The sequence below is a fragment of the Thunnus thynnus genome, chromosome 11 (assembly GCF_963924715.1).
Source record: "Thunnus thynnus chromosome 11, fThuThy2.1, whole genome shotgun sequence".
NCBI classification, from domain to species: Eukaryota; Metazoa; Chordata; class Actinopteri; order Scombriformes; family Scombridae; genus Thunnus; species Thunnus thynnus.
The window spans coordinates 2,724,438-2,746,935 of record NC_089527.1 but is presented as its reverse complement, the minus strand read 5'-3'; the positions used below and the strand labels follow the sequence as shown (position 1 = coordinate 2,746,935).

General features: G+C 38.8%; 1 protein-coding gene across 1 annotated transcript in view; it reads left to right on the top strand.

Annotated features, from left to right (window-relative positions):
* LOC137192258 (contactin-associated protein-like 5) overlaps window positions 1-18,879 on the top strand; it is a 112,595-nt gene extending 93,716 nt beyond the window's left edge. The window contains exons 20-24 of the mRNA XM_067602794.1: window positions 4,708-4,841; window positions 7,703-7,790; window positions 9,529-9,729; window positions 12,600-12,674; window positions 14,103-18,879. Coding sequence (XP_067458895.1) covers window positions 4,708-4,841; window positions 7,703-7,790; window positions 9,529-9,729; window positions 12,600-12,674; window positions 14,103-14,299 — 695 coding nt within the window. The 3' untranslated portion in view covers window positions 14,300-18,879. The remainder of the gene's footprint in view (window positions 1-4,707; window positions 4,842-7,702; window positions 7,791-9,528; window positions 9,730-12,599; window positions 12,675-14,102) is intronic.
* Window positions 18,880-22,498: the final 3,619 nt, after the last annotated feature.

Genomic DNA, 22,498 nt, shown 5'->3' with positions numbered 1-22,498 from the left:
GCCAGGATAATCCTTTTAAGTTCCTTTTAAATGTGAGAAACAGGTGGAAAAAAAAGTGTTAGCAGGTGAAATATATATTTTTTTTGTCAGGATCATTTTTCAGTTTGTTGTAATACTCATTTCAGCCCAAAGAGGGTGCTGTGCACCACACCGCCATGTTCTAAATAGGACTGAAAGCATTCATGTTTTCTTCCAGGTGATAAAAGAAAGACATAACAATAATGTTACATAACTTGCTAAACACACAATTCATGTGTTATGAAGAGTGGAGCAGGCAGAGACTGCAGGCTGAAGAAACTTCTTTATTTTGGAATTGTACAGACAAAAAAAAAAAAAAAAAGCTGGCTGAGCTGAACAGAACAGAGGATCCAACAAAACTGAACAGAAAACCGGGATTAAAATACAACCTGAACTAATCAAACAACAAGGAACAGGTGGCAAGACACAAGGGCAGGCTGGGAGCTGATAGGCTGAGGGAAACACAAGGAGCAGGGCAGAGCTGACGAGACTGAAACAGGGCAGGTGTGGAGGGAAAAGAGGGCTGGGGAGGAGTGCAGGAGCACAGGAGGGAAACACAGAGGGCTCTTCTCATTTCTCTATTTTCTGGCTCCTCGTCTCCTCCGTCCTCCCGCCCGTGACCCGGAAATCGATCTCAGCACGTCGTGTTTAAGGATGTTAAGGAGGAGAGAGGAGGCTTGCCGGAGGAGCTATGAGCGAGGAGGCACTGGTGTATCCTTTGCGATTCTTTTCATCACCTGTGACGTATAAAAGAGGCGACACACAGCTGGAATATACAAACCATTTGTAGTGCTTCACACAATAAAATATATAAAGGATATGTGTGTATGTGTGTGTGTGTTAAATAAAATATAACAACGTTTGACATCCCTACATTCTCTTCATATTACACCACGTTGTGATTTGAATTAAAAGTAAATATATAAGTTGTCATGAACACTGTCATGCTCATCTGTCAGAGATCATAAAATACAGCAGCAGGCTGTAACACAGCAACGGACAGATGATGCAGCTCTGCCGCAGTTATATTTAATTGACATGACGGCGCCGAAGCGAGGATGTCTCATTTTTGTTGCCTGTTTGTCTCGACTCCTCTCTCCTCGTGTCTCTTCCTCACTTCGAATCAAGGATGTACAAACTGAGAAATGAGAAGAGAGGCAATATGTACCTTGTGTTTAGAGCTCATGGAGAAATTTAAAGTCACCTGGAAGAAAACACGAATGCTTTTAGTCCTATTCAGAATATGAGGTAGTGGTGCACTTCAGCCGCTTGTGGCCGAAATGAGTATTACACCAACAAAAAAGAAAAATGACTTCCACTTGTTTCACAGATGGAAAAAATAAAAAAGAAATGCGACAATTGCTCCAAATCACAAGCGGTCTGTTCATCTGACTAAATGGGAAGCTCTCGCTAGCCCGCCAGCGCCAGACCAATTCACAAATGCTAATGAGTCTGGAACCTCACACACAGACCAAAACGCCTCTGGACGCCGTTGGATAGAGCTACAACCAATGAGACCAACAAAACCTGCGACTATTTCCCAAATCGTGTTGGAAGTGCAGTAAACACATCTTTCTTGTCAATGAAAGCTTGAAGTGCAGTTGTTTGTTCTTCTATTAGAGAAAATACACCGTCCGGCTCGTTCAATACTGTCACCAAGGCGAATTCAACAGACCGCTTCACATCAATGGCAGCTAAACCCGCCCCGAATTAAATAAAAGCAAAGAGCAAATAAAACATGAGCTTGCAGATTCGTCTGGTTCTGATTTCTTTAATTTGTGTTGATAACTGCAGTTGCAAAATTGTAATTTCCTGAAGTACAAACATGAAGGAAAATGAGTTTCATGTCCCAAAATGCTACAAATACTAAAACACATACAAAAGGGAAAACACAGTGTGATGAACTGCAGGAAGCAGGAAGGTTCTCATGGTTTTTATTGTTAAGAACCTCTGACTGACTTTATTTTGCTCCAAAACTTGTGAAACCAACCAATCACAGACTGACTAAAAGTCCTTTGTTCTCCGTTGGAAAATACAACCCCCTCTTGCTGCGTGTCATGTAAACTGGAATACAGTCGTTCTTCTTGTACATAAGACAGACACTGACCTATTTAAACAAAAACTTGACCTGGTTTCTCTTCTCTGTCGTCTTTTGTTTGATAAAATAGCAATAATCAAGCTGTTGAAGGGTCACTGCACATTAAACAGACATGAGAAGAAACAATCACCTCCGTCTGTTTCAGCTCTGAGCAGCAGACTCCGGTCTCTGTGAACACAGACGGATCAACACTTCATCTCTCCATCAGCATTAATTATACATATACAGTACATCCTATGCTTGTATTTGAGTGTATGTGTGTGTGTCAACTTCTCCCCGAATATGTCGAACATAAACCTGCCGAAGCAGACGAGACTCCTCGGTCACCAAACGGATTCAGACTGTTAGGAAACGGCATCCCGAATATTCTAGAAAAGGCTTTGACTGATTCGTTATAAGACGCTGATAAAACTGAACAACACTCACCTGATCGTCATTAGTGTCGTCCCGTACGCGTGTGTTCACATGACACGATGCTGAACCTGTGAGCAGTGACAGAGTTTTATGAGCATTTGATCCTGGTCCAAATGAAATCCTGCCAGATAAACGATTTATTAAAGAGGGATCTTACACTGAAGAACAGAAAAAAATATTTTCACATAAATGTAATATATGTCAAATAAAATACATCAATAATAAGGAATCAGTTTAGCTTTGTGGCAGTTCTACCAACTATTATAATTGGATTTTTGTACTTATGTGACATCTGAATCAAACATTATGTGACTCCATGACGTGTGACTGAAAAACCAGCTGTGTAACATTGTTTTTTTCAACGTGGGAATCTGCCCGATGACTTTAGCTGCAATATGCAAAGCAGCAAGAAACCTGCTAAGAATGAAGATGATTGATGCTGCAGGCTGACAGGGTTCAATCATCCAGGTATGTTCTGAACACATCGTCTTTATGAGCGTAATAACCGCTTTAGGCAAGACAGTGTAAATGTCACATCCTGGCATGAGCTCAGTGTTAAGATGGTTTAATATTTCTACTCTTACTGACAGTCCCAACCATTGACTGTATATGAATGTGGACGTTATGACAGATCCCCCCCTGCTGACTGGTTGCAGTATAGGTTATAAGTCCCGCCCCCTCCATGTTAGCGGATGGGACATGATCCAAACTAATAAATCAAAGTACACGTCATGTAAAAAACAGTTACGCTACAAACACTCAATTTACGTATCAAATGTTCTTCAATGACTGAACAACAGTGAATCTTCCTGCATTTCTGGGTTTTTTTTTTTGTTGTTTTGTTGTTTTGCTATTTTGTTGCAAGGCCCCTTTAGCTGGTTAATCCAGTTCTGATTGTGTAATGTGGTTCAGTGATGATCAACAACAGGAATGTTGCACAGGCTGATCTGTGTGTGTGTTTGTGTGTGTGTGTGTGTGTGTGTGTGTGTGTGTGTGTGTGTGTGTGTGTGTGTGTCTAGTTCATTCACTGTCATTCAGGTTGTGGTATGTTGATACATATTAGGCAACGAGATAAAACCCGGTCTCCTTCTCCCAGACTTTGTTTTAATTTTGAGAGGTTGTTAAGCTCTTTGAGATGAACTTATTAAAGTAAATGTTCCTTATTTCATTGAATGTGCATCATCATGTCTCAGCCTCACCTGTCATGATGTTTTTGTGTTGTCCTTTTTGTGTCCTTGGTGATATTCTGCCAATTCATCATCTTCTCTTCTGATCTACTTTGGCTTTTAGTTTCTTCTCTCCAGGGTTCCAGATAGGTTTCTTTACTTTGTGTAATAGTTGACTCTGATTGCTGCTTAGAAAGCAGTGCTGGTGTGAGACTGGTCAGACTGGTCAGAGTGTGTCCGAGAGGGGCAGTTAGTGTCAGCACCAGCTGACATTGGGGGCCTTTTCCTGGGCTCAGCTCTTTGGTTTTGAGGGCTCTGGAGAGGAGGGCTGGATTTAAGGTGATTCAAATTTTGAATGCTCTCTTTTGAATGTTAACTATCAGTTAGTATCTGCTGCTCTATTTGTCGGTGTTCTTCTGTGTACGTGTAAGATTGTGTCAGATGTTTGTCCCGACAGGTTTAGCCATGATGACTTCACTACCATACAGCGAAATCTCTTCTGTTACATACAGTATGCATCTCAGCAGACTGAACTCTAGTATGTGGCTTTGGAGTTGATGTGTATTCTGATCTAATCAGTATTTAAGTCAAGCTAGAAGTTGTTGGTCCACTGTGACTTTTCTAGCACCACCATGAGGTTGACTGTTGTGTTTTTCATTGAAATAAAGGGTCTAATTATGTTTGAACTCCTAAACTCTGGGCTCTGCTATGTGTAAAAAGGGCTATATCTCCTACACAGTTCTTTCTATATTGATGTAAACCTACTCAAATTAAAGCTGAGACTTGGCACATCCATTATTTAATTTGCAATTGAATGTGCTGAAACACAGAACCTGAAGAACAAGAGCTGTGTAACTGGAGCCTTCACGTGCCTTCATTCTGTCTGTTTTACTGTGCAGCAGCGCGGTGGTCTGCAGTGTTGAGCAGCAACATTCAACAACACAGAGTGAAACCATCCTGAAACACTCCTTATACATGTATGTTTGATGGCAGCTTCTCTTTTGTGTTTAGGGAGTCTGCAGATTTGGTATCACCTGCAGAGGGACAGGAGCCCTGACGTCTTCAGTCCCGCCCTCAGCAGCTTGGCAGACGGACGACTCCACCGAATCAGAATCCACCGGGAGGGCAAACACCTCTACGTGCAGGTGAGCAACAGAGGCAACAAGTCATCCATGTGGATAGACAGCAAGCACGCCGGTCTGCTGTGAACTGAGTCAGTATGTAATTATTGAAATGATTTATTTAGTTTTTGTCCCAGCTAGTGTCATCTTGGTATTCAGTATTGGTATTTTTATTATTAAATCATAGGAACTAGGGGTGTAACGGTATGAGAACCGTCACAGTATAAACGTTATGGTTCGGTACATAGGATACGCTCCGTGACCCAAACAATTACTGTCAAAATAGTTTAATAATCCACAGAACAATACTTCTAGAGCACGAGTTCCACCCAGAGTGTTTTGGCTGCGCACCACTTCATCTCCGTGGTGAAACGGTACCGTGTGCCGTTCAGAACAACAATAAAAACATTTGATTTCTAATGTGGTCTGAGAAAAATGTAGTTAAAGTATTACAGTTATATACAGTCAGACCATAAATCAGCATAAAACAGCTGTCAGCAGGTGTCCTGACTCCTTGCAAGAAACACAACTAAACTGTTTCAGTAATAGTAAAAATGCCCAATAAAACATGCAAACGTGAACTTATTCAGACTGTAGGGTGGAATCAGGTAATTTGGGACACATTTTTGGTAAAATTACCAGGAGACCATCAAAAAAGCTAGTTACTCACTCGCTGATGTTTTTATAAGTTATCACGAATCTCTGCAGTATTTCTCTTTTGAAATTATGTTGTAAAGTATACTTGTTTAGAAACTACAGACCTTCAAACACACCAAGACTCCTTCTCTCATGTTGTTGGCATGTTCAGGTAAAATGGGACAACTGGTAAGGTAAATTGGGACATTCATTTTCAGTTGAAATATTTTTTTTTATTTGAAAATATAGTATATAGTACAATTGAACATAGTAATAGAAGGGCTGAACATAGTAAAATAGGGAATCAGGTGTTGTATGAATACAAAAATAATTAAAAAATTATTTAACCTTAAACCTTAACATAACTCTTAAATGTTTCATATTTCATATTCATCATATTTCATCTTACTATGTTAGTTGGGTTTTAATTTAATTGTTAAAACTTAAAAGGGCTGAACGGCCCAGTGAAATGAGCCAGAATACCGGTTATGAAACCATTCATAGGCCTGTGTGCATAGCCTACTACTACTGTGAAATGATACACAGTCTTTGCAGACAAACCCCTCGTCTTCCATTATGCCATAGTCTTCCCCACAGCTCTCGTGGAACCAGCAATGGCACTGTTGACAGCTAATCCACTCCTCTGTCACCTTGGGGTCACTTTTGTCCCCATACATTTTCCTACAGACCTCACAGGGGTTAGCTGCTGCAGGTTTGGCTTATACAGAATTAAAGTCCTTTATTTATCTCGAGGTACAAATGTAAAAAGTCCTTAAACTATGGGGCCAGAACAGTGACATTTACATTTTGGCATCAAAAATAAAATTTGGCATTCAAAACAAAAGCTGAACTGAAAAAGAAAAACTTTGACACTGAAACACTGGAAACTTGTTTTGTACTGGAAAACGTTGTATTGGTACTGAAACAAGTTCCACTGAAAAATAAAACACGCACATTAAAAAATTATAATCTTACAATTTTATTATCTTATTTTATTTTGATATTTTTTTGCATGATGATGTGTTTTTCAATGTAAATCTTCAGATTTGTTCTTCATGTCTGTCTTTCTTCAGTGACAGATTTTTTTTACACTATCGATATTTTTTTCAGTGTCACCGGTTTTCAGTTTCAACTTTCTGTCACTGTTTTTGGCGTAGGGAGGCGGGCCCTTGCTGGGCCTACATTACCCAGCGTGCCTTGCGATGCGACGCAGATTGGATATCCCAGAGCGACGTGTCATGGCAGAGAGATTTTGAGCCAGACTGTTGTAATTTTCACTCTAGGACTGTTAATATCTCACTTTATTAAGTTTAAATATTTTTGATATATTTTCATATAATTCCTTTTGGAAGATAAATGTTGGCGTCGCTGATTAATTGTAGCTGCCACATTAGTTTGAATGTATAGTGAAGCTTCATGTTCTTTCTGGACAGAAGAGCAGCGCTGCATCTGGGGCTCTATATGTACAGATATCACCACATTTACATAAATATAAATGTATTAAAACAAACAGATCAGTCTATATTAAATTACGTTTTATTTTATTAAGCGTTTGTACATCCGAGTCGAACTTGCCCAGTGCTCAACACACTGGCGCCAGAATAGATGGGACAATGAGACTTTTTGTGTCCCCATTGTTTCAGGCATCACCAAGCGTCACAAGCTACAAGCCAAATCTACATTTCATATATTGTTCATTTCCTGACAGTCACGCCGCACGTCCCTCTTCTTCTGCGTTGTTGCTTAATGTTAATCAAACATTGACACCCCAAGTTGTAATAATGTCAAATATGGTTTCATAAGAGGAATTCTAATTGTTGATAAATACTGCATATTACTAAACACTTACAAATGCCCTTATATTAGCTAATGACTACATTATAGTGTGTTATAAATAATTAATTGAGTTATTAATTTATATACTGATTATATATGATAAATAGGGGGACTTAGTAAAATGTTATCAAATGTAGAATGTGAAGCAAAGGAAACAAACACACAAAACAAAAACATACCTAAAGATACGTTTGCGTCTTTGCATCACAGATGTGTATTGAGCTGAGTGTCTGAGTCAGCATGTCAGCGCGGAACAGGAAGCTCTGAAGCACTAAAAAGCTAATTGTGGGCTGATAGCGGTTTGTGTGAAGCAGTCAAGAACATAATCTATAATGTGTCTAAATGTGCTGCTGCTGCCTCGGTTTAGATTTCTTGTAACCGTATTTTTCTTTGATTACTCTCCACTCAACCAGATCGACCAGGACATGGACAGAAAGTACACCCTGTCATCTGATGCAGAGCTGATCTTAATCAGGTCCTTGACATTGGGCAAAGTCACCAGTAAGTCCTCTCGTGATGTGAAGCTCTCCCTGAGAGAAGGTTGAGTCAGCAGAGTGTACCATTTCCCTGCAAACATTTTCTTTCCATTCTTCACAGCTTACTGCACGTCAAGTAATTAGACTTCAGCATCAACGCTGAGGGATATTTAATTTCTGCTGTCACTGCTGTAGCAGTAGATCGGTCTGTAATGGACCACAGAGAGCAACAGTTCAGTCACATAGACAAAGAAGAATGGAGGGGCAAAGAACCTTGAGATTCTTTCAGATGATGAAGAAAGTGGAGACAGAAAAGTTATATTGAGAGAAGTTATATTAATAACCCAGTTTTTAACCAAAAAGTTCCAGGAACTATGGAACCAAAGCAACTAAACTTGGATAAAAAGGGCATTTCCGCTGCAGGAACTTTCTCAGGGGACCAAGAACCCTTTGAAGAACTCAGGAACTAAACCTGCATTTCGACTGGAGGAACCAGGGACTAAGTGTAGTTCCTGTAAGATAGTTCCAGGTCTAAAAAAATGTCCCTGGTTCGGGGGAGGTTTTACTTTCCAAAGTGCAAGAAATTTAGGGGCAGGGTTTGCAGGGCTGACTGTCACTGATTGGTCAGCTTCAACTTGTGCACTTCTTCGTTCTTAAAACAAGGAAGTACTCTGGAATCGATGTTAGGATGATGGATGGACATTTTTCACAGTTATTTGAAGTTAAAAGTGAGAAGTTAGGCTTTGTTGTTGACTTCCTGACTCATTTTGAAGAAGAGCGAGAGAAAAAGAGAGAGAGAGGAACGATGTGAGAGCACAGCGGATGAGCAAGTGAATGAGACAGATCAAACTTTATGACAGTTTCATGGCATTAACGTCACTTTGGAGAGACGTCTCTGAGTTTTAATCTCCTTTTCATTCATTCATTCATGCATTCATTCAAACATCAGAGTCATCAACAGTAAATACAGAGAAAAACAGGAAAGACTCTGTGTTGTTGTTTCCTCGTGTTAATGCTGTGTGTCAAACGCCACCGTCCGTCATTCTTTAATTCCTCACTGGTCCTGTTTGCGTGATCTACCAGGTCCCTCAGATGTGATGGAAACACAAACAGGATAAGTTTAGTTCCTGAGATGAGTTCCTGCAGCTGCTGGTCGTCAGTTCATCTTTAGCCACAAACACAGAAACAAAATGTGGTCATATGGAATTATGTCAAATTATTAAACCAGTAAAATTAGACTGAATGACCAAATAATGTTAGTTTAGCATAATCTCACTGTGAACTGCATAAAGGATTGACAGTTATTTTACAGGTTGTGATATTAGAGTCACTTCCTGTTTACATAATTGGTTGTTTCTTATTGGACAGCGACAGATGTTTCCTAGCAACCAATATACACATTATTGAAGTGGTTACAAGATGAGACATCTTGGTGTAATGGTGCAACCTGATTAAGTAAATCACTAGTTCGCTTAGGAGTTTACACACAAACTTAGTGCTGGATTTACAACCAGCTGGTGAAACTTTTCAACTGCATCTGAAGAACGATGAGGATGAAGCAGATTAACAACCGTCTTTGTATTCACTGCTGCCCAACTCTGATGTTTCAGTGAAATGAATGAATGAATGAATGAAAAGGAGAGATGAACACTGACTGTTTAATAGTGTGTTGTACAGTTCTGTAATTGGTGATTGGTAGATATATTTCAATAACGGGCGTTACAGTCAAAGTCTGTCTTTATTTCTTTCTTTCTTCCTTTTAGGTGGAAACTTCCCAGAGGAGGTGGTCGGAGCAGGTTCGAAGGGTTTCATCGGCTGCCTCTCCTCAGTCCAGTTTAATCATGTGGCTCCTTTGAAAGCAGCGCTGCTGAATCGTGGAAGCTCACTGGTCACGGTCCGGGGTCCTCTCGTCCAATCAAACTGTGGAGCGCTGGCAGACTCCATCACATCCCACAACCTGCAAGGTAACACACTGACAGACAGTTCAATGAAGTGCAGCTACATTCAGGTGATGTTCCTCTGAGCCGTGAGTCAATCAGCAGCAACGACCACCAGCCTTTCATCTATTTCTGTTGTTTGCTGCTCACCTCTGTAGGCTAACATGTGCTTTTATGACTGGACGGCACAGAACAGTCCTCTGTGATGCTGTTATGAGAGTATTTTTCCACCCAGACTTGGAAAAGAAAATGCAGCAGGGTCAGTATTTATCAAGAGTCTCAAAGTAAAGGAATCAGTCCTAACTGGACAAAAATTCTCAGAGTGACTCTTTTAAAAGTTTACTCAAGCAAAAAAATATCTCTGCCAATATTTAAGAGCTCCAGAGGAGTTCTGGACCTGTGAGCTGCAGGAGACAGTGTTCAGGTCCAGATACAGTGGTAGCACTCCAAAGCGTCGCACCCTGCTGGGGTTGAAACGGTAACGTTGAAAGATATCTACTTGATTTGACTCATTTGGACGCTGAAGCTTCATATTAGCTTCAGATAAACTTTTAAATACAGAATTTTTTGCACAGAAGGAGGACTGTGGATTTTGTCCTCCATCACTTCCATTGTAAGGTCATTATGAAGGGATCTTCTAATGGTCAGTATGAACAGGAGGAATGATTACAGCAAGAAAAACAGCTTTAATGTTCATTTGGGCTCCTGACTGTTGTTTAAGACACACTTGGAAAACTGTGATTCGTCCTTTAATGGGGAAAAAAGTTATTCCATCAACAATCAATGGAAAATATGCTGCGATGCAGCAAGAGGGAGTAGAGATTGATGGCTGAGACACATTTATAACCATTTACCAGAAAAATTACACCATGTCGCTGTGATTGTGTGTTACTGTATTTGTATATTTCCTGGATTGTTGTGTGTTGCTCCAGACTGTGATTAACTGCTAAATTCAACACTGGTTTAAAAGTCATAAATATAGACTGTATTCAGCATCCCGAAATCTGATGCAAAAGCAGGGATATATTGAACGCTGTGTGTGACGTCACCAGGTACAAAGAGACGTACGTTCACACCATTAGTCTGTCTTTTGCATGTAGGGAATGTCTGGGGGATAGTCCTGGAGATCAGGCGCTGCATTATTAAACTGATCATTAGCAAACTGATCATCAGTTTTATTTAAAGTCAAACATAGATAGAAAACTAAAAATGGACACCTTCATAAGTTGTGACAGCTACAAAAGCCATCTTTTTGATTTGTGATTGATACGTTACATATTTCAAGGGAAAGCTGAAATGAAATATACAGTAAGTGCGAGATGAGAAATATATATGGCGTATATTGTAAACTATACTGTGTATATGAAACATGTCCATGTTGATTTCAGGAACACAGCCACACAATTTCAAGTCATGGCTTTAAAAGCAGTGAGAAAATTTGTTGATCTGGATCGACTGCTTTTGAAACAATTGTGGATTAATAAATGAAACACTTACAACATGATTATCACCACATGGACTGAATGAAGAGTTAAACCTCAGGTTTGTTTCTTACAAGCTCAGTTTAACTTTGATCATTCAGATTTGATACACGTACTTGGAAATCACACTGGAATTTTATTCATTGTTTAGAGATTGATGGTCTTTTGTCTGCGTTGATTTATTTTTGATTAAACCACAAGATGGTGCTACATTGTAAAGTACAGTGTAATTTGTGCTATATTAATAAACTCATGTGTAAAGCAAAGAACAGCTGACACAGATGATGATTATCTTTTTTTTTTAAATCATTTTGACACTAAACAAAAAAGTACAGATAATACAAATTGAAACAAAAACTAAACAGAACGAACACAGAAAGAAAACAGTGTTCAGCTACTGAATCAAAGGCAGTTAGTAAGGGCAAACCTGACACCCCATAACGATATTCCTTTATATTTCATTAACTAGCACACCAATGAGGCCAGATTAAGCTAGTTGTGATTTTAAAATTAGTCTCTCTGGCGATCAAAATGTTGAAAAGAAGCTTTGTGCACTCTCTGGTCTGTGTTCTCCTCTAGTTACATAAAATGAGCCTGTTACTGCAGAACAGCCCTTATTTATTCAGATTATATAGACTATACAGATTCTCATCCACTGAGCATGTGCTGAGGTAAATATATCCACAGAACATTAGTGAGATGTCAACTGGAGACCTTTAAATACTTCATGGCATCCAGCAGCAACTTTCTGTGAACGCTGCAGTGTCACATATATGGATTTTTATGTGTGTTTTGCTGGATTTTTATTCATTTTTCTAGATACACTCCGACCATACTCTGTCTTTTGTTATTGTTTTCATTGAGTGACCCCTAGTGACTGAAATTACATATTGCGGATTTAATGGAAAGAAAAGAAAATAACAGTAACCCATAAAAAGGATCTGGACCTCATTTCTTATGTGTTTCAGTCGCTGTTTTTTACACTGAACAACAATACACACCTGTACAATAATCATGCTGTTTAATCAGCATCTTGAAATGCCACTCCTGTCATCTTGGCAAAGGAGAAGTGCTCACTAACATTTAATTAAACAAATTTGTGAACAAAATTTGAGAGAAATAAGTCTTTTGTGTGTATAGAAAAAATCTTTGATCTTTTATTTCAACTCATGAAAAATGGGAGCAAAAACAAATGTGTTGCGTTTTATATTTTTGTTCAGTGTAATAAGTTTTTCATTTGCAAACTCAGTCCTGAATAAAAGAGTAAAAATCATTCATCCATTCAACATCCTCTTCAAAAATGCCTCAGTGATTGTCTGAGAGATGCTACACAGCTTTGACACGTGTAGACATGTTTACAATCTGTGACATTATTACGTTTCAGGAACAATGAATTTCTCACCTCTGCTTCTACAGATCAATCTGCAACGACAAATAAAGAAAAAGAGCAGCGCGGCGGTGAAACCCAGAACGATGTGGCTGTAATAGCAGGTCTGTTTTCCTCTTTTGTGCTAATTTATGTGGCTTTTAATGATTGAAAATGTGTCCCAGCTGTTTTTTATTTGTCATGTTGCCATCTGACATCTGTCCTAATCATTCCCTCTGGTCTGTTAGAGCTCATGTACATTAATTTATTTAATTTAACCTTTTATATTTATAAACCAGGACCTGTTTAAAGCAATTCAGTAGTAAAAAGTGTGACTTCATGTGACTTACAGCAAATATAACTTTTAAGAGATCTTTCTGAAGGATGGATTGATCCTACATCTGCCTTACTGTACAGTATTTTTAACAAATCCTCCCAGTTTATTCAGTGGTTTGTTATTCTTGAAGAAATATATTATTATAATTGTTGTAAACTGTTGAGTTCTTGTTCCTGTATTGAAAATCAATCCCAGAGATGAATGTCGGTCATAGTTAAGCCTGCAAAGTAAAGAGTCTGATGCCTGCATGAATCTAAAACATGTGGACTGAATGAGAGTTTTTCTTGCTATAAGGTGAAAACATTTCTTCAGATGGATATAAAACGAGACATCTGGTTTCAGTTTCTTTGCAAAGTTTTCAATGTGAAAGATGTTTGTCATTCAAGATATTCCAAGATATTTGTATACAAAAGACTGTTTCTGAATCAATGAAGTTTTAATCAGTCAAACTTCGTGTAGCACCTTTCACACCAGTTAGTGCTTCACAGATGACACAAGCCGATAATAAGACAGAACAAATGTAGACAGTAAAGAGTAAAATGAAGAAATACAAATTATGAAAATGATAATAAAATAGATGAAATAAAAACAAAATTAAAAAACATGATAAAATAGATATAAAAACAAAATCACTAAGAGGGGGAAATATTAATAATAATAAAATACAGTTTTACAACATGAAAACAATAGAATAAGTCAAAATAAAATAAATCCTGTCAATAATTCTTAATCAAAAGCCCGGCTAAAGTTTACATTTAAAGATATCAACACTTCCAGCTGCTCTCAGATTAAAGATGCTAAATAAGATTTCATACTCCACACTCATCAGCAGCAGCATATCATTGTAATCCTAATGTCTCTGTGTCAGTAGTGCGTTATCAGTGCTCTGTTAGCTAGCAAACTAACTGGGACTTTGACTAAGTATGAATTCAGTACTAACGCTGAGCTAACGTTTGTTTAAATAAATCTAACAGAGAGGAATAAGTGCTACTTCTTTCATGATACACGATTTTTTTGTTTTTTGTGCGTTTAAGATTCATTTTAATTAATATAATAATAACTGAAATGTGTGAAATGCAGCACACATTATGTTTCAACACCTTGGTTTCAAAACATTTTAAAAAAGGATAATTACTTGATTATTTGATACTATGCAAGTATTTGTACTTGAACTTGGACTGACCCTGCTGATGTGTATGTGCTGGCTGCTCCTCAGGTGTGGCGACAGCGGTGGTGTTCATCATGCTGTGTATCGTCGCCGTGGTGACCCGCTTCCTGTACCAACGGCGGAGCCAGGCGAGTGACAGCAACGCCACGGAGAAGGAGCAACGACACAGTGTGGAGGCCGGATACAGGACAGAGATGCACCTCCACACCTCCGTCAGAGACAACATGAAGGAGTACTACATCTGAATACACACAGTACTACATCTGACAACATGAAGGAGTACTACATCTGAATACACACAGTACTACATCTGACAACAGGAAGGACTGCTACATCTGAGTACACAAAGAACTGCATCTTCACGCCTACATCTGACTACTCCATGAAGTCAGATGTAGGTGTGCTACATCTCACTACACAATGGAGTACTGACAACATGAATAACAACTAGGAGTACAGAGTACTACACCTGACTAAATTAAGGAGTTCTACACTTGAAAGCAACAAGTTCTGTGTCTGAAGGAGTCTCACTACCTGAAGTAGTACTACATTCAACTACACAGAGTAATAGAGGACTACAGGACTAAATTAAAATACATGAAAGAGTACTACATCTGACATCAGAAAGAGTACTACATCTGACATTAGAAAGAGTACTACATCTAACATCATGAAAGAGTACTACATCTGACATCATGAAAGAGTACTACATCTGACATCATGAAAGAGTACTTCATCTGACATCATGAAAGAGTACTACATCTGACATCATGAAAGAGTACTACATCTGACATCATAAAAGAGTACTACATCTGACATCATGAAAGAGTACTACATCTGACAGCATGATAGAGTACTACATCTGACATCATGAAAGAGTACTACATCTGACAGCATGAAAGAGTACTACATCTGACATCATGAAAGAGTACTACATCTGACATCATGAAGGAGTACTACATCTGACATCATGAAGGAATACTACATCTGACATCATGAAGGAGTACTACATCTGACATCATGAAGGAATACTACATCTGACATCATGAAGGAGTACTACATCTGACAGCATGAAAGAGTACTACATCTGACAGCATGTAGGACAGTTGGATCAGACTAAAGTAAGAAGTTTTGAATCATCTGACTACATGAAGGAGTACTACATCCGACAGCCCAAAGGAGTACTACATCGGACATCCCAAAGGAGTACTACATCTGACTACATGAAGGAGTACTACATCTGACATCTTGAAGGACTACTACATCTGACTACATGAAGGAGTACTACATCTTACTAAACTAGTTAGTCGTTCTACTGTGTCTGAAAGAGTCTGACCACAGGAAGGAGTACTACTCTGTCTACATGTAGTACTACATCCAACTACACAGAGTACATCTGACAGCATGAAGGATGATTGGATCAGAATGAGTACTACATGCAACTACATGAAGGGGTACTACATCTCAAAGGAGTACTACATCTGACTAAATTAGGAAGTTCTAATTTAGTTCTATGATGTCTGAAGGAGTACTACATCTGTCTACATGAAGGAGTACTACATCTGTCTACATGAAGGAGTACTACATCTGTCTACATGAAGGAGTACTACATTAGACTTCATGAAGGAGTACAACATCTGTCTACATGAAGGAGTACTACATCTGTCTACATGAAGGAGTACTACATTAGACTTCATGAAGGAGTACTACATCTGTCTACATGAAGGAGTACTACATTAGACTTCATGAGGGAGTACTACAGCTGTGTACTGCTCCCACATGCGGGCTGACAGGTGGATGCTTAGAACACAGAAGTGTAAACTGAACACCTGCACGTTGACCAGGTACACTGCGAGCACCTGTTGGCCTTCCTGTTGTGTGAACACTGAAGCAGAAACACAGAGGGATGGAGTCTCTACAGGTGTGTTTGATGGAGCCGCTGTGGTTTTAAAGCCTCAGAAGAAGAAGAAGAAGAAGAAGAAGCACCTCCTGAATGTGCACAACATTTTGTTAGTAACTCTCCAAATGCTGAATATTTCCACATTTCTGTGGAATACGCTCAATGATACTTGCAAGTCAAGAAACGTAGGCCAGGCCTGTAAGATATGCGCACATTCGCTGCCGTCTTTGTTCTTTTAGTGTGGTGGTGCGTGTTGTGCTGTTAGCAGGGAAGGGGGACAGGGGGCCAATACTGCCTACTGTACGAGTGCCTCAAGTTTTTATTTCTACATTTTGGAGCTTTTCTGGAGTAACTGGCATCAAGGAAATCTCATTTCCATCAGCAGGAGCTTGTTATCTTTCAGTTCTGCAGCCCACAGTAGATGAAAACTCAAAGCAGATGGAAGAAAGTGGATTTTTGAATTGCCCAGTAGCTCAACCACAACATCAGCCATCTGATAATGAGGCAATGTGCGAAATGTTTCTTTCTCTAAGTTTATGGCACCATCCTGTTTGAAGTAGTACGAAAATTAATAAACCAAGAAAATTAATTAAATCCAATATTACTATAAAGGACCAGTGTGTGAGATTTAGTGACATCTAGTGGTGAGTTTGCAAACTACAACCAACTGAATATCCCCCCCACTAGAGCCAGTGTTTGGTTTGTCCGTTCAGGGATACTGTAGAAACATAGCGGTGCAACATGGTGGGCTCCAGGGAAGAGGACCCGTCCCCTATGTAAAGATAAAGGGCTCATTCTAAGGTAACAAAAACACAACAATTCTTATTTCAGGTGATTATACGCAAATTAAAACATACTTATGAATATTATACTCCATTTCTGCCAAGTCCGTTCTTCTAGATGCCACTAAATTCTCCCCACTGCACTTTTAAGTCAGAGGTGTATGCATTTTTGAAATGACCCAGGCCAAGAAGCCACCCTGGCCACATGGTCACCTGGAATTACCTGTTCATTAATCATTTATATATAGATTTATTTGGATCAATATACAGGTGAATATCTATATTTGAAATTGAAAATAATTTCGGTCTTCAATTGGTAACACAGACAATTATATACGTATATACATATACATACATGCACATAAAAAAGGCAATTACTCAAATACCACAGTTGGAGATATATTTGTATGTATATGTGTGTGTGTGTGTGTGTGTATACATATATATATATATGTACACACACACACACACATATATATATATATACACATATATGTATATGTATGTATTATGTATGTATACAATCCAGACATAAGTATTTGGATAGTTACACAGTGTTTGTTCTTCGGGCTCTGTGCTTCAGAACATTCAATTGTAATCAAATACTGGATACTACATTAAAGTGCCATATCTCAGCTTTAATTTGAATAGGTTTACATCAATATAGAAAGAACTGTATAGGAGATATAGCCCTTTTTACACATAAAGCCCAAAGTTTAGGGGTTCAAATGTAATTGGACAGATTCACCTGAAGTCAAACAAAATGATCATATTTAATGTTTAGTGTAAAATCCTTTGCAGCCGCAGACATCAGTAGACAGTTTGTATATATGCCCGAGCCATAACAGAAGCCCCAGCATGTTTGACAGATGAGGTGCTATGCTTTGGCTTTCAATTTCCTCTTTCCATCATTTTGATAGAAGTTGATTTTTGTTTCATCAGTCCATAGAACTTTGTTTTTGTGAACTGCAGCCTGCCTTTCTGTGTTTGAGGCTTACCAGAGGTTTGCATGTTGTGCTGAATCCTCTGAGGTTCTGGTCATCAAGTCTTCTCTTGATCATTGACTATGAAACATGTCCACCTACATTCTGGAGAGCATTCTTGTGTGAACACTGTCATAAAGGGCTTTTTCTTCACTGTGTAAATGAATTTCTGCTCATCCACACCGCTTGTGCTCCTCAGTGTTCCACCTTGTTTGACATTTTTTTCCATGTGCACCTGCAAACCAACTACTTTTGATATCTCTGATAAATGTTTGCTTTCTTTTTTACTCCTCATGTCGACAGCTACATCTCAATCTAAATGGCAACTCTCAGTCAACTCTGAGCCAAGTGTGAGCTCTTTTGTGCTGCACTAATGTTCAAGCAACACGCAGCTGCCCAACAAACATTTAGTAGCCAAGTGTCCAATTACTTTTGAACCCAGAAACTTTGGGCTCTATGTGTAAAAAGGGCACTATCTCCCCCACAGTTCTTTCTATATTGATGTAAACCTACTCAAATTAAAGCTGAGACTTGGCACTTTAATGTAGTATCCATTACTTTATTTACAATTGAATGTTTTGAAGCACAGAGCCTGAAGAACAAAAACTGTGTAACTGTCCAAATACTTACTGTCTGGACTGTGTATATTAAATATAAACCTATGTACATACATATACACACACAGCTCTGCCATGAATTCTACTTTTATGTACCTTACACATTTTTAGTTTTCAGTGATTCTACTTTGTGTTTATTATGGTGGTTCTGGTGGTGGCGGTGTGTGCTGGACGACATTAAATACACTCAATATACTGCAGTCCAGTACAACACCATAACCTACTGCAAAACTTTGTAAAAGTAGAATTTGTGAGTGTACATTATAATATATAATGTATAATGTTTATAGATTAGTGGCTCACAGTAAGAAGGCACTGGGTGAGTGTTACAATAGCGACCTCGAGCCTTTGGATCCTACCTATTATCTGTCTCAAGATGTAATAATCTTCAGTAACAATGAATTGAATGCATACCTCTCAAGTTTTTTTTTTCAACGACTCATATCATGTTATTACTTCCCAATTAATGATTTGTACAACTGCAGTTTTATTAGGGGTATATTGTAAAGATGTATAATTTAATAATTAAAGTGAATATATTCTTATCAATCTGTTGTAACATTGATTTACTTGTGGTTACAGAAAAATAAGATTTTGCACGACATGGCCAAAAGAATGTGGTCTGGATTTGTTTTTCCTGGTTTGGGCCTTTTAGGTCCAGTGAAGGGAAATCTTAATTCTGTACCATACAAAGATATTCTAGACAGCAGTGTTTAAACTTTGTGTCAGCAGTTTGTGTTTGTCTCTTTCCTGTTTCCACATGACACACAGCTGCTCCATAAAGAAATGCTTTTCCCAGTTTGGTGTGGAAGAACTTGACTGGTCTGCACAGTGCCCTGACCTCAACATCTTTGGGATGAACTGGAACCAAGTTTGGATTATCAGCGGGGCACAGTGGGCCCCAGACTCCCAGGGACCCCAAAAGCCCAAGATTATTCCACATCATTTGGGTCTACAAAATCTAGTTTGAAGACTTTAAAGCGGACCTACTATGCTAATTTCCATCTCTATATTTTTATTCTGGGACTCCACAAGAGCAGATTTGCATGATTCACAGTTCAAAAACCTCCTTATTTATCTTATACTGGCCCTTTATGGAGCCCCTCAGTTCAGCCTCTGTCTGAAATGGGTGGTTTTAGCTGTCTCTTTAAGGCCCCCCTCACGATGAGCCCACTCTGTTCTGATTGGCCAGTTTCAGGAAGCCCGCCAGAGGCATGTTAAGTTACTGTCGATGAAACCCCACATTTTCCTGCTATTATTTTATATTCCTGATATTTGGAGCTGTTTGTTCAGCAGATCAGTTAGAAATTACAGCTGCAAGCAGCGTTGGTCGGGACCTCGCACTCTGGCCCATCGGGATCAGATCATTTTGCTTTTTAAAAATGATGGATATTTCTTACAAGTGTGGTGTGCTTTTATTTTGAAAGTTTGATTGACATGTGTACTGTCAGGTGTGTAGAGACAATAAATAACTGCAGCTGGACACAGAAAAATACTCATATATTTGAATGGAGAGTGTGAGTGAACCCACACCTTTTTGAACATTTACTGCTTCCACATAGTTTTAGGCACAAACTTCATTTGAACTTTAAATGAGTCGCAAGACTTTGACCTACAAATCTTGACTTTACATGTTTTTTCTATCTTTTACTGTTTTTGAGATATTAGAGTGTGAGTTTTAAAGTCTTTTCTTGCTCCTCCTTTGATTTTATAATGAGTGTGTATTGCGGAATGTTTCACAGGGAGTGACATCACCAGGAGCAGTTGGTGAAAATAATTTCAGAGTACTCTTCTTGTGAAATATCCACATAAATCCCATGACTTTGGCCAAATCTTACATTAAAAATCATATTTTAGTAGGAAATTTTGTGGCGAATCCATTGATACAGGTTTGAAAGTGGTCAGACTTATAGTTTAGACATCAGAAGCCTCTGTTTGACACAAAGTTCATGCCAATAGATTGCCTCCCTATTGTTTTACATTTTAAGGTGTGATGTGGCACTGCAACTTTCAGGGCTTATAAAATCCAAACCATTCGAGTTATTACAAAGTTTTTAACAACTTTTTTTCAGCATAGTGTCATAAGTCATCTATTAAAGTGTGAAGCTGATACCATTAACACCCTCGGAGGAGATAGCGTTTGTTTGGGGGCCAAAATTGGGGCAAAGTCTTATTTTGAAAGATTTCCTGTTGGATTTAGGTCAGGGCTGTTTAGGTCAGTGTACGATTTGTGGGTCTTGATGAGACGAATAATTTAGTTTTGGTTTGATCTCTCTATGACATTCCTACGGGCCATGGCAGCCATTTTAGTTACATAGGTGGCGCTAGAGAGCACATATTGGCACTTTGGGGGTTAATTTTTACATTTTATCAAATTGTTCACCATATCTGATGTGTGTGCCAAATTTGATGAGTTTTTGACCATGTTTAGAGGGTCAAATTCAGGGTTTAAGTGGCGTAGTAATAAAGAAAGAAAGAAACAAACAAACAAACACACAAAAAAAATAGGGTGTACTGTTTTACAGTAGTCCTCTGCCTTTTGGGCTCAAGAGTTTTCAATTTACTAATTGAAATTCAAGTGAATGAGCCCAAAATATTTATGATTTTGATGACACAGGTGTGAGCAAGACAGACATGTCTCACCCTGCAGAAAATTCTCAACCTGTCAATCAGTCTTTCAAAATAAAAGCACACCACACTTGTAATAAATATCCCGCATTTTTAAAAAGCAAAATGATCTGATCCTGATGGGCTAGAGTGCGAGGTCCTGACCAACACTGCTAGCAGCTTTAATTTTACTTTGCCCTGCTGTGTAATGGAAACACACAGCGTGCCAGCTCCATTCTAGTCATGGTTCGGCGTGACTGCCCACAAAACAGTAGAAAAACACCTTGATGTTAGCAGAGCAGAGCAGTGAAATGGCGTGATGTGTGTGGAGCAGACGACCATATAAGTAAATCAGTCATGAGCAGATGTCGGCTGAATCGTCAGATCGAGCGTCTGAAGCCGGTGCTTTTTGCTCACAGAGATTACTTCCATATACGTTTACCTCATTATATGACACTTTGGCCACCTTTAATATGAACATCTGACATTGTAACATTATTTATATATATATATATATATATATGTATATATATATGATTGAAAATAACGAAAAGCATAATAGGTCCCCTTTAATAGTTTTTGTTTATATTGAACTCAAACTGCACACCCCGGGGCACCACAGGAGGTTAATCCGGCCATGACTGGAGCTCCAACTCTGAGCTGAAACCAGAAGAGGAGAAGGCTTTTATAGTAGCACATTAATGAACATGGTGTAGGATTACACATCCCACTGTCACATATGGCTTTAAAGTTAAAGTGTCCACATACTCCCGACCAAACACTGTACATCCTACTTTTGTGTATTATTTTCTTGGTAGCCAAGCAATCGCTTAAAACAGTTTGGTCACAGATCTTATTACATCATGCTTCCACATCCAGCAGACACAGAGCAACATGATCATCCCATTGAAGTGTTGTTTGTGTCCACATGATGAATGTAAGTCTCTTTTTAGCTCTGGTTCTGTTTCAACCAACTCCTTAGGAAAATATCTGTTCTTTAGTCAGTTTCGACCAAATAAAGGACCCTTCATACCGTGTGATTTTGTGCTGTCTTAGACAAAAGTTGACAATTATGAAAGAAACATTATGAAAACTTTGGTCATTGATCCCACATGTCATCCTCACTGTGAGACTCATCCACCAAACGGAGCTTTTGGAGAACGAAGACAGTCTGAGAGTCACAGAGTCCGAAATTTAAGACCAAATTCTCACTGTGTCTGCTGCTACAACCCATGACTACAAACCAACCAATCAGGATACAACATGAAATGACTCAGAATGCACTAGCTGGTGTGACATTTCATAAGTGCAGTTTTTTAAATAATGTTCAAAGGGAATTCTCCTTAATACATCCACACACAAAAGCCAAAATGATGAAAGTGAAATGGAAAAGAAGTTTGTGTGACTTTGCTGCATTTTCAAACATCCAAACTGCAGATGGATGAGGAGCTCTGCTCTAATTTACTTTTTTTCTATTTACATCATAGCGCTGTGATTCACCATGCATTCATCTCACAATCTGACAAATTGATTTTGTACAGTCTCACACAGATTG